Source organism: Poecilia reticulata, unplaced genomic scaffold (genome assembly GCF_000633615.1).
Source record: "Poecilia reticulata strain Guanapo unplaced genomic scaffold, Guppy_female_1.0+MT scaffold_131, whole genome shotgun sequence".
NCBI lineage: Eukaryota > Metazoa > Chordata > Actinopteri > Cyprinodontiformes > Poeciliidae > Poecilia > Poecilia reticulata.
Genome location: NW_007615014.1, coordinates 800,582 through 816,986, shown reverse-complemented (window position 1 = coordinate 816,986; position 16,405 = coordinate 800,582). Strand labels below are relative to the sequence as shown.

General features: G+C 45.5%; 2 protein-coding genes across 2 annotated transcripts in view; both read right to left on the bottom strand.

Moving 5' to 3' along the window:
• Window positions 1–2,154: 2,154 nt before the first annotated feature.
• rps14 (ribosomal protein S14) lies at window positions 2,155–5,158 on the bottom strand. The gene is made up of 5 exons (XM_008401824.2): window positions 5,059–5,158; window positions 4,153–4,303; window positions 3,920–4,081; window positions 3,767–3,843; window positions 2,155–2,266 (listed from the first exon to the last, which is right to left on the bottom strand). Exons 2-5 carry the CDS (start codon window positions 4,299–4,301, stop codon window positions 2,199–2,201), a joined length of 456 nt encoding a protein of 151 aa, XP_008400046.1. The 5' UTR covers window positions 4,302–4,303; window positions 5,059–5,158; the 3' UTR covers window positions 2,155–2,198.
• A 2,023-nt stretch (window positions 5,159–7,181) lies between these two features.
• Window positions 7,182–16,405, bottom strand: part of camk2a (calcium/calmodulin-dependent protein kinase II alpha) — a 16,566-nt gene continuing 7,342 nt past the window's right edge. Inside the window, exons 4-18 of the mRNA XM_008401822.2 lie at window positions 15,693–15,747; window positions 13,873–13,938; window positions 13,710–13,782; window positions 13,211–13,313; window positions 12,678–12,761; window positions 12,499–12,593; window positions 12,300–12,422; window positions 11,901–11,984; window positions 11,774–11,816; window positions 10,619–10,659; window positions 10,495–10,543; window positions 10,296–10,371; window positions 9,531–9,625; window positions 9,230–9,458; window positions 7,182–8,997 (exon numbers count right to left, since the gene is read on the bottom strand). Of these exons, the coding sequence (XP_008400044.1) occupies window positions 8,994–8,997; window positions 9,230–9,458; window positions 9,531–9,625; window positions 10,296–10,371; window positions 10,495–10,543; window positions 10,619–10,659; window positions 11,774–11,816; window positions 11,901–11,984; window positions 12,300–12,422; window positions 12,499–12,593; window positions 12,678–12,761; window positions 13,211–13,313; window positions 13,710–13,782; window positions 13,873–13,938; window positions 15,693–15,747 (1,220 nt within the window). The 3' untranslated portion in view covers window positions 7,182–8,993. The remainder of the gene's footprint in view (window positions 8,998–9,229; window positions 9,459–9,530; window positions 9,626–10,295; window positions 10,372–10,494; window positions 10,544–10,618; window positions 10,660–11,773; window positions 11,817–11,900; window positions 11,985–12,299; window positions 12,423–12,498; window positions 12,594–12,677; window positions 12,762–13,210; window positions 13,314–13,709; window positions 13,783–13,872; window positions 13,939–15,692; window positions 15,748–16,405) is intronic.

The following is a 16,405-nucleotide window of genomic DNA, read 5'->3' as shown; positions in this document are numbered from 1 at the left end:
GATGAATCTAATCAGCTGCTCTGTTGTTCACACGTGGAAAAATCTAAATAACGTTTTGTTATGAGGAAGTTCTGATTCTGTTCGGATCCACTCGGTTCTGATAAAAATGAGGCAGCAGCTGGACCGAAAATGAAGAAATGAGAACGGTCCAGGCCCAGTGGCTTGGCCCATAGTTAGCCATGCCCTCCGGGCCTGGCTAGGAGGCATGGCTAACTCTGCCTGGAAGCTGTTATTTTTATTTTTACTTCAGATTGGCCATCTTTCTATCTCTGTTTGATACATTCGGGGCTCCCGCACTTCCCGTATCTGTGCCCTCTGTCTACCGCACTTTTTTCAGCCGATATAACAGCTTAATCTATTGTTAGCATGTTATAACATCAGCGCTAAGAAACTCGACCCCGGTTTTACACCTGGCAACAACGGAGACCTGCGGCTGCGCAGAAACAAGTGTGTGTCTGCGCAGAATCATGGCAGCAAACCAGCAAAGATCTTAGCACAGTTTCTCCCAAAACTAACAGAATGATTAATGCTGCTGGATGCAGCTAATGTTAGCTACATTATGACTAGCTAATGTTAGCCGCTGATGTTAGCTACATGATGACTAGCTAATGCTAATGCTGTGGAAATCAAACCACAGCCAGGTAAATAATTGTACAACTTTTTTCACCTTTAATATGACCTATGACCTTTATTACACCACTGAAAAACACAAATCTTTCAGGGAAGTGAAGTAAAAATAAACAGCCATAATTTTAAGTCCTTTTATAACTGGGATGTGATCAGGTTTAACCCACTCCATTCAAACATTACCTGGTAAAGAGTCTAATCAAATAAGAGCTCAGCTGGTCTCGTTTGCTTTTCCTGACGTCTACAGACATCTCCCAGCACAAAACATGGAGAGCATGGAGAGCCTTTAAGGCATCAGAGGGGTCTCCGTATTCAAAGGTATCAGTCAGGGGAAGACCACAAAAGAATTTCCAAGGAATTAAATATACCATGGAACACATGGAATATGTGTTCCATGGTATATTGAACACAGATACCATGATGACTAGATGACTCTACCAGACTGTCATCAGGTAGAGAAAATATGGCCTAACAGTGACATTACCAAGAACAGGACGTCTGAACATCAAGGCCGAGAGAAGCACTGGAGGAGCTGCAGGAGTTTCTGTAACTACTGTCCGGATACTACACGAGATGACTATTGTCTTCACGTTTCTGGGCTTCAGGCCAGCCAGAGGGAAGCCTGAGCTGACAGGAAAACATCCAGGCTCGGTTTCATTAGCAAAAATATGTCATGGTCTGTTGAAAAGAAAACATCTACAGTGGAGCATGGTGGTGGTAGCATCGTGCTCTGGGGCTATTTGTGTTCAGCTGGACCTATTCCTGAAAGGCTCAAGATACCAGTCAGTGTTGGAGTAAAACATTCAGCCTTCAGAGGAACTTCATGTTTCAACAACCCAAAACACACAGGAACAAGGTAAAGAAGTGCTTCACTGCAATGAGCCCAGTCAAAGTCCAGACCTCAATCCCACGAAACATGTGAAGAGGGCTGAGCACAGGCAGCTCAATCTGACCGATTGGAGCAACTTTTAATAGAACAGGATCCTCCCAGGAACACTGAGGCTGGAAGAAAACCAGAAGTCCTGCAACAAGCTGTTTGAGTTTATGCAGCCAGGTTATTTTATTTCCCTTTGCGGGTTTTTTTCTGCTAAATTGTGTAAAAAGCTGTCTTTTTTACATGATGAAAACCTGACATGATCAGGGCACGTAAACTTAATATCCACTGTAAATCACATTTAGTTTAAGTACAGGCTGCCAATGTTCTAAAGTGTGGCTACATTTGCTTGAGTTTATGGGAAAATTTACTTTCTTCTGAGTAATATCGCTGTAGATTTTGTATTTTTAGAAATAAACTTCAGGGATCAGAAACTGATTGTTAGATGGAGCTAACATTTATGCTAATCAGAGCAGAATCACGCATTTCCTCATCGTTTCGGATTAATAAATTGGTCATTTGAAAGGCAACATAGACCTTCATGTACCCCATGTTGACGTCTGGCTGGCTGCGCCCCCTGCTGGTCAGAGCTGGTCTGGGCTCAGTGGGTTTTAGCTTCAGAACCAATCAGAACATTTTCACATCAACCAGGCTCAGAGTTAACCACAAGCTTTTATTGTGAAATTCCAGCAGCTGATTACAGACGACGACCGCGGCGACCGCCCTTCCTCCTGGTAGAGTCTGACGGGATCGGAGTGACGTCCTCTGGACACAAGAAGAACAACAACATGGCGGTCAGTTAAAGGGACAGTGCTGGCGGTTCTGATGAGAAGAACCGAACAGATCATCAGCCATGGCAACAGAACCAGGCTGTAGTCCTTGGTGACCAGTGGTGGTAACCATGGCAACAGGCAGAGCCACAGACAGGTTCTGCTTAAGGCCAAAAGAGAGACGGAGGACTTCTGAACCGCCCTCAGTTAACATTTAATCAGTTATTGATCTCCATATTGTCAATGAACAGCAGAGGAAACAGTTTAAACATTAGATCATTAAATTGTGATGATGAATTTATCCCAGGTTAATGCCCCTCCCAGCAACAGATGGTTTTTCTGCCTGCATAGCAGAAAAACCATCCAGGAATGAGAGTTATGATAAGTCTGAGTTGTTTAGATGTTTTTAATGCGTTTCACTGATCTCTAGCCCAGAAATTCTACAGCCATTTTCAACCTCTTGAATCAAAACTCTCATAACTGAAAGTTTGGAAGTGACCAAGTTTCCTCTGATTTATTTTAGTTTCCCCTGAAAGTTAGTCAGATGTTAATGACAAACACTGAATTAAAAGTATTTATATAAATGGGAAACAAAATGAAGTTATGTTTACAACAGCGGCCACTGATCTGAAATGGGACCCTTTTATTATTTTGTAAGTGATCAATATGTCTGACATATTTCTTGTAAAGATTTGTTTCAGTCCAGCCTACAGCACCTTTAAGTCAGATCATCAGAGAAACTATCAGCAGAAACTTTAACGGCTTAAAGTTCAGATTATCAGATCTTCTTCCCGTTTCCTCTAATAAACATAAAACCTGGAGCGGTCCTCAGCAAGTCAGCGTTCCTCCATCTCTACCCCTGATGTCAGTATCTGTTACACATTTCTAGTGTAGAAAACTGTATTGTTCTGCTGGCGCCTTCATTACCCAAAATCCCTCAATCGTCACATGACTCAATCAGTAGATTTCACCTGAGTTAAAGTCAACGTTAAACTTTAGATAGAAACTAAAGTTTTAAGTTTAGACAAACTTCTCTCAGGGGGCAGCAGAGTCCCAATGGGAACCACAATAACACTAACATTACATACTGACCTCATGATTACTGTTAACATGGTTACCAAGGAAACAAACCAGTCTGCCAATTCAGACAAATTTAACAAATATTCCATAATAACCACTACGTGACTAAGGAAAACGAGCCAATCAGAGCTCAGCTTCTACCTGAGGAGACTAGACCAGAACCGGGCCAGAACCCACCTGGTGGAACACTAAACACATTTTTTGTGTGTGTGTGTAAACCAGGTCTTTATATCCTGGTAGGAACCTCTCTGTCTGCAGTGTGGGTTGTGGGGACCTCTACTCCCTATGGGGATGTTTTGGTCCCCAGGAGGGGAAACGCTGCTTAGAGGTCAGGGCTAAGGTGGTTAGGCTGTAGAAATGAATGGAAGTCAATGGAAAACACGACTGCGTGTGTATGTGTGTGTGTGAGTAGTACCGATGCGTCCGATCTTCATGCCGGACCGGGCCAGAGCTCTGAGTGCAGACTGGGCTCCAGGTCCAGGAGTCTTTGTCCTGCAACAGAGACACAGCTCAGCGTGCCGACTTCTGACGTCCGGGCAGTAACCCCCTGACCTCCAGCTGAGCCTACCTGTTCCCTCCAGTGGCCCTCAGCTTGATGTGCAGCGCCGTGATGCCCAGCTCCTTGCAGCGCTGTGCCACGTCCTGAGCCGCCAACATGGCGGCGTACGGCGACGACTCGTCTCTGTCCGCCTTCACCTTCATGCCGCCTGTCACGCGGCAGATTGTCTCCCTGGAAACAAGCGGCCGTCAGAACCAGGAACCGGACCTGGGAGTTGGAGGTCGGGCCAGGGGTGCACTTACTTCCCGGAGAGGTCGGTGACGTGGACAAAGGTGTCGTTGAAGGAGGCGAAGATGTGGCAGACGCCGAACACGTTCTCTCCCTCAGCCACCTGTGGGCCCAGGCTGATCACCTGCTCCTCCTTCTTTTCCTTGCCTTTACGGGGAGCCATGTCTGCTGGAGGAACCACAGCATCAGAACCAGAACATCACAGACTAACTGTCTGTTTAGAACCATAACATCATAGAGATATTGGATCTTCTCAGAATCTTACTGGGTGTGTTCAGAACCAAGCAGAGCACCAAGTTCAGAGTCAGACCAGCGGCTGTCCGGCAATGGAAGCACCGGGCACAATGCTCACATGGAGGTTCGACTTGCAACTTGATGCTCCGGATGCTAACTGATGCTAACCAGAACCGATACCAAAACCAGTTAAAGCTGCTGTTCCAGTCCTTTTAACGGACTGACACCAGAATGTTCTCCTGTTGTTCAGATGTGCTATTAAACATTGCAGTAAATTCTACATTTACATCGAGAAACCCACAGCGAGGATAATGTTAGCATGTTAGCTTTCCCTCAGACACCGCTAAAATAAACCTAACATTTATCACCTGGCGAAGAATTTCAACGCCGTGATCAGCCCATCGCATCGTTCCGAACCCTAAATAATCTCTAAAACAACAACTTTCACAATAAACCAGCTCTATTTTCCCGCTGCTGGAYGCACCGTGAGAAACTAACATGGCGGCACGGCACAGCGGAAAAACAGAGGAAAACGGAACATAAACGTAGCTCTAATATTTCACAGAGACATAATTCAGACCCCAACAGAACCTTAATCCATCATTCTGTCAGAAAACACGCCTCGGTTGGTAGGATAGTCACCTGGRAGGAAGATTAAAACGGATTTATTTCTCAGCAAGACTCACCTTACAAGCGTCTCTTCACTGAGCACAATCAGAAAGGAAGGAAGCTCCGCCACCGGAAGTAGAAATAATGAGACTCTCAATCTGCTGCTGCTGCCCCCTGCTGGACACTTCTCCACTCGCTGTTTAACAGATTGAATCCTTCAATCTCRACTTTTTTTCTGATCACAGGAATCAAACTTTGAAGCTTTCTTTATATTTTYATGATTTTGTTTTGTTGCTAATTATATGGTGCTTTGATTTTAATTTTGTCATCTTGAACTTGACTATTTGCATAATGTTTTACATTATGCAAATAGTCTACCTTTATTTCTTCATTTTTAAATATTGTTTCACATGAATTTCTTTGTTTTTAACATACATTTATTTTGAAGCAACTACAGTTTATATTTTTATTTTCTGTTTATAATTTTTAATTAATTAAACTATTCATGTGCATGCATGACTATATTACATTTTAAAGTTTTATTAATTTACCATATTTCTTTWTCTCCTGTTTTATTGAACTGTATTATTAGAATCGATCTAAAATTCTGCAGTTTTCCTAACTGACAAATTAAACAGTTCTGACCAGGTACTGCTGCAGAAGCTCAGAGGATCTAGAAACCAGATATTAGAGTGAATACTGGGAGGAAAAACAGACCAATCAAAGCAGAGAGTTTGACCATCTCATTTATTTACAGAATCATATTGAGCACGATGCAGAAGAAGAAAATACTCCAAAAACTACAAAAGAAACTATTTAAAAACACACTCTCTCCCTCAGACRCACACAGACTCCCACAGGTAAACACTGAGCATGCAGCATTAGTCCAGTTAATACAGTACATAACAATATCCATCATAGTAGAAAAAGCTGAGGATTATTGGGGATTATTGATCACTGATTAGTTCTGTAGGGGGACAGAAAGCAGGAAGAGCRGCTCTCTGGGCTGGACCTTAATCCAGCAGGGATACATTCAGCCGGCTCATTTATTAACTTATTAATGTCTGGAGCTTCTTCCTGCTTCCTGTCCGCAGAGCTGCGGCGGGGGGTGGGATCCCACATCATAACGCCGCCACTGCGCCGCTGAGTCGGGAAGCGGATCCTGAAGCGGATCCAGCAGCAGAACGATTCTTTTCGGGAGARGAATTGACTCAGCTTCAACAGCAAAAGTTTCTAAAAAATGACATCTCAGATATTTTTGCATCGTTCACCACTAATAAATACTTTCAAGTGTCGTAAGAGTTCAGAGTGAAGGTGCAACTGTAAAAACCACTGAGACTGTAGGAAACAGCCGTTTGCTCTGCAGCGCCACCCGGAGTCCAGACGGGGCATTGCACTGCAGACCTGCTGCAGCTGACGTTCTGGAGGAACAGCTGCAGCAAACACCGGCTCTAAATGTCAGGGGTCATCCACAGGCTGGCCAATCAGCAAAGAGGGGAGCATCTTAACGGGACAGGAGCGCAAACAAAGATTTTCTGCAGTGGTGTGCAGCGATAGCTAAAAGGTTAGCTACGCTAATACTAACACGCTACAACACGGTATTTAACAAATGCTAACACTAAAGCCATTCAAATTATTGACAACCCATCAGCACCACTTTAATGTTGACATTATAATTTACAAGTTCATAACAAAATGGTGTTTACATGCTGTTCATTGTAAACTTTATTCAACTGAAAGTTCATAAAACAGCTGAGAAAATTAGCACTTTAGAATTTATCCAGAAAATTAAGTCAAGATAAGTTAGCAACAACGCTGAAGCTAAAAATTAGATCTGCTGTTAGCGCATTAGCATTAGTGTGCCCACCACTGATATAAAAGCATGAATTCAGAGTAGAAAGAACAGAACAGGTCACCAGAACAKAATCTGATGTACCAGCTTTAAGGTGCAGCGGCTTTCTGACTCAACTTCCTGTTGGATCAGTGGGCGTGGCTTAAACATCAGCTATAAGGGTCCGCCCCCGATGCCCCGCMCCCCTGTGTCCTCAGCCTGGACTCCGAATGACCCAGAGATCAGTGTGAAGCGAACCAAAGGGCAGCAGCAGGGAAAACATTCAGCAGCTGCTAAAACACGGAAAAACCCAAACCAGGAAGCTGGAAGCTTAAAAAGCTTCAAATATACAAACGCCACACAAGAAGGTATAATATCATCATCTTCGTCATCGTCATGGTAAGAATCTGATTGTACAAAGTTCTACATTCTCCCGACGGTAAAAAGCTCCTAAAAGCTTCAGAGACAAACACAACGGGTCCGAAGAGGCAGAATATCAAAGTGGCACCGGTGGCGTTTCATTAGCTCAAGGCTAACGGACGCCATTGATCCCAATGAGGAATGCTAGCAGAGCTAAAACCTAGCAAAGGAAAGGTCCGAGAGCCGGGAACGGCCGGAACGCGGTGGCGCCTGAAGCCCAAACACTAAACACAAAGTCCAGCATGCAGAGAGTCACACAGTCTGTACAGAACCGGCACCGAGGAGGAAGAAACACGAGCTGTCCATGCAGGGTCCATCAGAACCAACCTCCAGAGGGAGCTGCTGAGTTCTGCCTCAGTCCAGGTCGACCCAAGTTCCTAAAAACCCAACAGAGACGATCCAGAACAAACCCGCAGAACCTGGTGGCTCTGCTGACAGAGGTCCAGACAAGTTCAACAAGAGTACCAACCAGAACCAGGAGATGGACTGTGTAGGATGAGTCCAACTGGATATGCAGCAGAACCTGGTGGTGTTTAATGATCATGGAAGTTTAGCTGGTTCTGATCCATTTCAGACCAACATCTGTGATCTGTACCGTTTAGAAGGTTTTATTTAAATATATTGGATCAGAACCTGATCCATTTACTCACCTCTACACCTAGTACCAACCATGGTACTGGTACCGGTACCGACCATGGTACTGGTACTCGTACCAGGTTGATGTGAATGGTGTTGTGGTTCTGATTGGCCATTGTATTGTGTCCGTGGTTCTGATTGGCCGTCTGTTTTCGGGTTTGTTCTGAAACGACCTGCTGGTTCTACTAAAGCAGTGCCTAGAATCTCCCAGCAGAACTAGCCTTACAGACATCAAGTCCACRGACCTGAGGTCACTTCCTCTTCCTGTTTCTAGATGGAAAACATTTCAACCAGAACGATAAACTTCCTCCAGCTGAAGGAGCCATGGAGGAGGAGCAGGCAGCAGACAGCTCGCTAAGCTAGCTCATTAAACTAGCTTGTTAGGCCCTCCTAGGTGTGGTGGGTGGTGTTAGTGGAAGATCGAAAGTGTAGGAAGTTTCTGGCACTCTCTGAACACCAGAGGGTGCAGTGTGCATGTCAGGTAGAGGTGTGTGTGTGTATGTWTRTATGTAAATGAGATATTATAATAAACTCTGTAATCAGCAGATAATCAATATTACAACTTATTTATATTTTAACTCTAAAGATAACAATAAACTAAATATTATTACTGCAGATACCTAAAGTGACCAGCAGGGGGAAGCCTTGTATCTCAGACTACTTCAGGCTCATTGGAATCAATGTGATTGGTTCTGATGGTTTTCAGATTCTGATTAGTTGATAATAAACATCTGACATGACGATGTAAGCACAGAGCTTTCTGCACATGCTCAGTAGCATCAAAGAGGTCAGAGCTAACCACACACTTTAATCAATGAGAGCTTCTGACCACAAGGGGGCGCTGTGTGCCTACAGCTGGAGATACAAGGTTTCCTACCCTCTGCCCGGATTGAGCTGATTGGTCGGTTACAAAGTCGTGTGATTGGTTGGATGACTGATTGGTTAATTGGTGATGGGATTCACTGCTGGATGACCGAAACTTTCTGACGCCGCAGTCTCCTCCTCCAACGCCTCAAAGAAAATYCTGAATGGTTGGTATCAGACAACAGCTGGCCTGCTGTCAATCATCCCGTTGTCAAGGCGACAGCAGCCCCATCAGAGCCCCGCCCACTCTGGAGGAGGACGTTAGCTGGAGGAACAAAGGAAGAGAGCTTCAGCTCAGAACGGTGGAGGAAGCATCATGACAGCAAACATCATAACCATAAAACACTGGAGGAAACTAAACTGGTCAATGTTTCATTTATTGTCTAGCAGCTCATCTAAAGCTGAGCTGCAGCGTAAAGGCGTTCAGTAAGGCTGGGACAAATTGCTGAGTCTGGTCTGTCCCAGCCTGCTTGAACGCCTCTGCAGTCGGTTCTTACTTGCTGAGGGTGGAGGGCGATCCTGAGCGGTGGAAGTGGACGATCTGCCATTTCCCGTCCCGGCGGTGCCACACCCTGGTCTCCTCTGATTGGGCGGTGCGCGGCGTGCCGTTGGAGTCGATGTACTGCGTGACCCGGATGTAGGCGATGCAGGCGGCCTCGTCGCCCACCAGGTGGATGTGGGGGTTCAGGATGGTGGTGTGCACCGGCTTGCTGTTCTTGGACCACACTGAAACACACACAGCGGTTACCTGTGCAGGTGAGCCGGCCTGGCCTGTCCACAACACTGAGACAAACTCACAGTTTTCAAAATAAAAGCGGTGGAAGTCCAAGCCTTCGACCAGGTTTCCCAAAGCCTCGGGTTCGAACGCCGTTACCGCCGGGTCGCACATCTTCCTGGACACAGAAAAAGAGGTTCTGGTGCAGGTACCACAGAGGTTCTGCTGGGACCTCTYGACCTCAGAGCAGTTCTGGCCAGACCAGAACTAGCAGTATAACCACCCCTGAAGAAACTTTAATGAGCAAATGCAAAATATTCAACAAGCCAATGAAGGTTTACAGAAGAATACAACGCTAACAAYCAGTTTTAGCACAGAAACATGCTAAAACTCATAAATATCAATTATTTTGAGATTATGTTCATCTCATGATGCATGGTGGGTATCAACATGGCTGAATTTAGCACTTTAGCCTCCACTAAGTACATTGGTAGTGTAGCGTTTTAACATTGGTTTTCCAATAAGTACTTTGTTAATGTAGAAGTTTAGCTTTAGTTTCTGCAAAATACCATGTTGGTGTGGTTTTTTAACACAAGTAGAATTAATAATTATGTTTTAGGAACCTGGKCCGCCTTTGTGTAGCAGCGCTCCACCACATGTTTTAGGTCGCTGGATTGAGGAATTAGAACGTATTTCCCTGCTAATGTGAGCAGCTGAAACACAGCTCATTCTTTTTTAAGATGTTCAAAGCAGAGAGCTAAATTCGTGACCCCTACCATCTTCCTGGTACCAAAAGGCCTTTCGGAATAAAAGCCTCTAACAGTGAGGACTGTGAAGCGGTGACATACGTGTAGCTCTCAAAGTCTCCATTACTGATGGCCTCGATGAGCTGCTCCGTCACTTTAATGATGTCCTGTTTCCTCACTGACACACACACACACACACACACAAACACACACACACACACACACACACACACACACGCACATAGGGTCAGATTGGTGGGTGATTGTTGTTGGGCGGCAGGTCTGGTGGGCGGAGTCTCACCTCTGGTGTCTTCATCCTCGATGGTGGTGTTGGTGCTCTCAGACGACTCCTGCAGCAGAAACAGCGGTCAGTTAGTGGGGTAGGTTCTGGTACTGGTTCTGGTAGTGACTGGAAGCAGTGTTACCTTGACGCCGTCRGCCTTCTTGTTGCTGCCACTCTTTCCTCCTGAGCGAGGGATGACAACGAACAGAAACAGAAGCAGCAGAGTGAGAAAGAATGGAACGAAAGCAGAGAAGAGGAGCGGCGCCATCGCAAGTCAGGGAGCAGAACCGGACCCGTCAGAACCGCCCTGGTTCTGCCCCGCAGCCGGGGGCAGTCCGGCTGCCTGTGGGTCGCTCCCTGGGGGCTGAGGCCAAATTTAGGAGCAACTTAAGATAGCAGCAGAGCCCGGCACATTCCTGAGGGCCCGACCCGGCCCGGTTCTGCTGCGCAGAGAGCACCTGACCCTTGATCTCCACCAGCCTGCTTTCACTGAGCCAGCTGCTGACAGGTCCAGTTCTGYTGGTTACACCAGGACGGGTCCGGTTCTGGTTTTATAGTTCCTGGTATTCTGAGCTGCAGCTGTTTGAGTATCCGGACCTTTAAGCCCGGTTCAGGACCGTATCAGATGGTTGTGATCCGTTTGACAGAGAGCAGAAGCAGCTTGGAGACGATCCGATGATTCTGATGGAAAAATGCATCATGGGAGGATTTGTAGTCCGAATCTGAGACTTTCTGGCCAGATTAAAGCCCACCTTGTTGAGAACCTGGTAGCCCTTTGACATCTTTAACCTTTTGACCCCACCTTGCCTATGGCTGTGGGGTGAAAGACTTTRCCCTCTAAAAATGAAACTTCAATGTTGAATATTATTAGGTTTTCTTCAGAGAGCATAGTAACAGCAGGGGGCGCTGAACTGCACAGGAGGTGGTCCAACAGAACCAGCAGAACCAGTAGAACATCTGCAGCAGCTCCTTCTCAGACCCGTACTGACCATGTGCAGATGACTGAACACGATTGGTCCAGCTGGAGGGACTGGGAGGACTGGGAGCGTGGTGGGGGATTCCCTTCCTGCTATCTTTAGACCACAGCAGCTGCTCACACACATACACCTACACACACATACACACACAGTGCTAACCCGCTAACTGTGTGTAAAGCTGGCAGCTGATTGGTAGATTTCTTTAAGGCTCTAGCTACTGAAACACAAGCCTCCAGTTCAAAGGTCATGACCTGCAACCCTCACAGTCAATGAGGAGTCCTGTGGCCTCTAGCCTGACCTCTGACCTTTGATCAGCTTACCGGAGAAGTTCCTGGTGGCCAGCATGGTGGTCAGGATGGCTCCCTGCAGGACAGAAGCAGAAAATGCATCGTCAGAAGTCAAGCCCTATGACATCACTTCCTGTCACTTTATTGTGAAAATCCTCACCTTCAGCTTCCTCCTGGCGTTGAATTTCTTCAAACATTCAACTGTCTCTTGGCGATGCATACAGGAAGCCACGGTGGACCGGTGCTGGGAGGAAGAGTTTGTGTCATCATCATCATCATCATCATCATCATCATCATCATCATCATCATCATCATCATCATCACTAACAATATCATTATCATCATCATCACTATCGTTATCATCATCGTCATCATCACTAACGATATCATCATCATCATCATCACTAATATCTCACTCTTATTATCATCATCACCATCATCACTATTCTTATCATCATCATCGTCACTAACAATTTCATTGTTATTATCATCATCTTCATCCTAATCAATGTCTTCATCATCACCATCATCATCATCTTCCAACCCTCCCCCCACTCACAGAGATCCAGGGGTGTTTGAGCGCCTCAGCGGCGGTGATGCGTTTGGCCGGGTTGATGGTCAGCATTTTGTTGATCAGGTCTTTGGCTTCGGGCGTCACCGTGTCCCACTCCGGGGAAGGAAACTAGGAGGCAAGGAGAGCAGACTGACCAACCGCAGCGCTCCGTGTCGATGACTTCACAGCGAGTCATGTGACCTACGTCGTAGGCTCCGGCTTTGATCTGCTGGTAGAGGCGGTGCTGGTCTTCGTCCCAGAACGGAGGGTAGCCCACCAGCAGGATGTAGAGGATCACGCCTGAAGATCAGAAATGCTGCATTTACCCAGAATGCAGTGGGTCAGCTGAGTGTGACCAACACAGAGACATGAGGAGAGACTGACCGCAGGCCCATAGGTCCACCGCCTTCCCATATGGGTCCTTCCTCAGGACCTCCGGAGACAGGTAGCCTGGAGTTCCTGCAAAGCCTGCAAACACACAGAGGAAGCTACACAGCTACACCAGAGGCAACATCTGCTGCACGCAGTTACCATGGCTACTGGGCTGGTTGCTAAGCGCCAGCCAGCTTGGTAGTGAAGATGCCTTGTTGTTATGGAGTTAGAAAATAAGAACAAAACATGTTGAGGAAGACAGAAAAGTAAAAATTAAACCTGTATTTTATATARCAGGTTTCATTTTTATTTTATAATAAAAATACAATAAAAATAATTTTGACAATATTTCTGAAAGAAAAAAAACAAATAAACAGAATATAGACTAAAATCTAAATTTGTTTAAAACCCTAAAGCTAAGACTGAATAAACAAAATGTACATTTATAACAACAACAACACAGAGTACTTGGACTAAATGAAGCATGAAGGCATGATAAAGTTTCAGTAAAAGTAATCCGAGTACTACAGTCAGGACTGCCTCACCAAACCAGGCCTGCTGGTCGCCCTCCACCTCGATGGCGAGGCCGAAGTCGGCCAGTTTCACCGCCGCTCCTTTAGACTTGGAGGCCAGCAGCAGGTTCTCTGGCTGGAGACACAGAGCACATGCTAACAATGCTAACTCTGCCCACTGCTTTACAATAGGAGCGCTAACAATGCTAACTCTGCCCACTGGTTTACATGAGGAGCACTAACAATGCTAACCCTGCCCACTGGTTTAATTGGTTGCAAACAATGCTAACTCTGCCCACTGGTTTACATGAGGAGCGCTAACAATGCTAACTCTGCCCATTGGTTTAAATGGTTGGTGCTAACAATGTTAATTCTGTGTATTTTYTAACATCAACAGGAGTTCTGTTAGCTAGCCATGCTAATGGAGCTCAGAACCAATAACCATCTTAAGCCAATTACAATATTTCTGGTGAGCAAACATGAGACTCTTTCATTTTCCAGTTTTCTCCAGAACATTTATGTCAAACGATACCTTCAGGTCTCGGTGGACCACGCCCATCTGATGACAGTGAAGCACAGCCTCCAGGATCTGCTGGATGCAGTGGCTGCAGGTAAAGGTCAGAGGTCACATAGTGCAGGTGATAACGGGAGGTGTCATGTCTCCAGACATTTGAAGGAGCAGGTGTGCTTCTCACCTGGCATCAGCTTCACTGTAATATTCTCTGGCTACGATGTCTTCAAACAGCTCTCCACCTGTAACCCTGGAAACCCCATAATCTGGTCAATAATCAGGGAAATAATCTGAAGTGTCATGGTAACAGTGAGACACACATGATTTTATTAGAATAAATCAATCAAGAAATAAGAGAATTTAACTGGAACTCATTTCATAAAACGGAATGAAGTTAATTAAATAAAGTTTTGATTCTTTCTGAGAGTAAAAATGTTTTCATGCGTCGGATTCTTTTTAGGATAAAAGAATKACAGGATGTGAGAGTCAGATTATGAACAAAGAGGTGAAGGTGTTAAATAAACCCAGAAACAGAACACTTGCATTRAAACCAGCACGTTTCTATAAATAATCCTGAATTTGGCTGCAGAAAGTCAAGCAGCAGAACAACAGAATGTGATGTAACAGAAGGAGGTGTTTGGTTCACAGCAGAACTGAGTCAACACCCAGAAAGCGCCGATATGCCGGATCCTTAACGGCCGCCGGCGCTCCGACTGCTGCAGGTTTGATCTGCTCTCCGTCACTGGACGGACTCTACTTCCTCTTAAYCGTCTGAATGTTTCCTGTTGATAAAGATCAGATTGGAGCTGATCAATGATTTATCCYGATGGCTGCAGGCTGAACACGGAGCCGCATGGTAAATCACTGCCGGTCTAAGATCTGAGCTTTTATCGGCCATTAGAGCCGAGAAGATCTGCCATGGCAGCTCCAGCCTGATCATCAMTGGGAGCCATTAGAGCGTTTTAATCGGCCGATAAAAAGCTYTAATGGCTCCCTGATCATCACCAGGAGACATTCCTCCATCATTTCAGATCAAATGATGGTAAACTGATGATAAGTGTCAGGAAAAAACTGCAGATGGACATGAATTGTTGTTCTTCTCACTAGCTGCGTTTCTGTTACACTATGTTCACAAAACTTTTTCTGCTAGTGTCAAAAACACCCAACTGTTTCCATTAAATAAGAAATGAGATTAAAATCACATTGATAAGCTTGTTTATACAGTAAGTCCTTAAAATAATGGCAGTAACAGGGTTTCCTCCAGGGTATTATAAGCCTGGCGGCCCGCCATGCTTTGCTAGCCGCCCCCACACGGCGRCCTGCCGCTGGAATGCCTCRACGCCCCGACCACCAGGCTCAGCTAGTTTTCTGGGTGAAACCCTGCAGTGATGGGTGCTAGCGCTCATCATCTATCAGCCAATCAGAGGAGACGTCAGCATCTGATTCAGGCAGTGGAGCAACAAGCTCCGGCTACTTGGGAGCAGCTAYGYATGCGGTGCTTTGGGGAAACTGTAGTTGGTGATTTTACAGAGGAGTTATGGATTCAACACGTTGGAATGAGACATTTTCTGAAGTGTGATGCTGCAGCGGCTCTGGTGGAGCCAGATGGTCTRGTCCAAGGAGACCAGAGCTGCAAATAATCAGCTGAAATCAAACTAGAGAGAAGTGTGTCAATGACATCACAGCGGTGTTTCCAAAACACAAATTTCACTACTGCTGAAAAACCACACCACCCCAGTGCAAAAACCAGAATTTTTTCAGCCGCCGGCRCTCCGACGTTTGCATTAAAGAAGTTTATTTCTGTAAATCCTATTTGTGCKTTTTATGGTGACTGGAAACGCAGCTACTGAAGGTTTTCACTTCGTTTATTCTCAGCAGAATATTTAACTGACTGCAAAGACACTATGTATTGTGTGCATGATCGTCTCTGCAGTTCCCAGCCTGAACACCAGATGGCAATGAGCCTTGCACACAGTCCCTTTAACCAGTCRGGTGTGAACTCACAAGTCGAAGATGAGGTAATGGTGCGCCTCCTCTGAGATGCTGTCATGAAGCCGAACTGAAAGAYAGAAAACAGGTTTTCTCTGAATCTCAGCTTCAATCGCTGCATGATTGGTTATAACCTCAGTGATTATTATTGATCTTATTTAGAGTCARACTGCAGAAACAGCTAATGAGCCATCATTGACTCACAATAATCCTAAAGACATTCATGGATTTAACGGGAATCACTTCACGAGAACAAACCAGGAAATAAGAATCGCTCAAAGAATTTTCATTTATCGTCCRTCTGACACAGAGCAGCAGGAGATCTGGAGAYGAAGCAGGAAGGAGAAACGATGGATAATCYGGTGGTTGGATGATCCAGTGGCTGGATGCTGGATGAACAGCAAYTGATGTTAGGCCTGTCAGACATTTTATCACTGRGTTTCTGCAGGAAGTTGTCCTGAGATGATGGATGATTAAGTGGTTGGATGTCCTGATGGTTGGACRTTCCAGTGGTTGGATGTCCTGGTGGTTGGATGTTCCAGTGGTTGGATGCTGATGAACACCAGCTGATGTTGAGTCTAAATGAGTTTCTGCAGGAAGTTGTCTTGAGATGATGGATGAGCTTCTCTGCAGGCGTCTGTTCTCTGCTTATATTGTATAATATCTCATATTATCACAGAAGAGAAAGAAGCTGCTGCCCACACACACACACACACACACACACACAC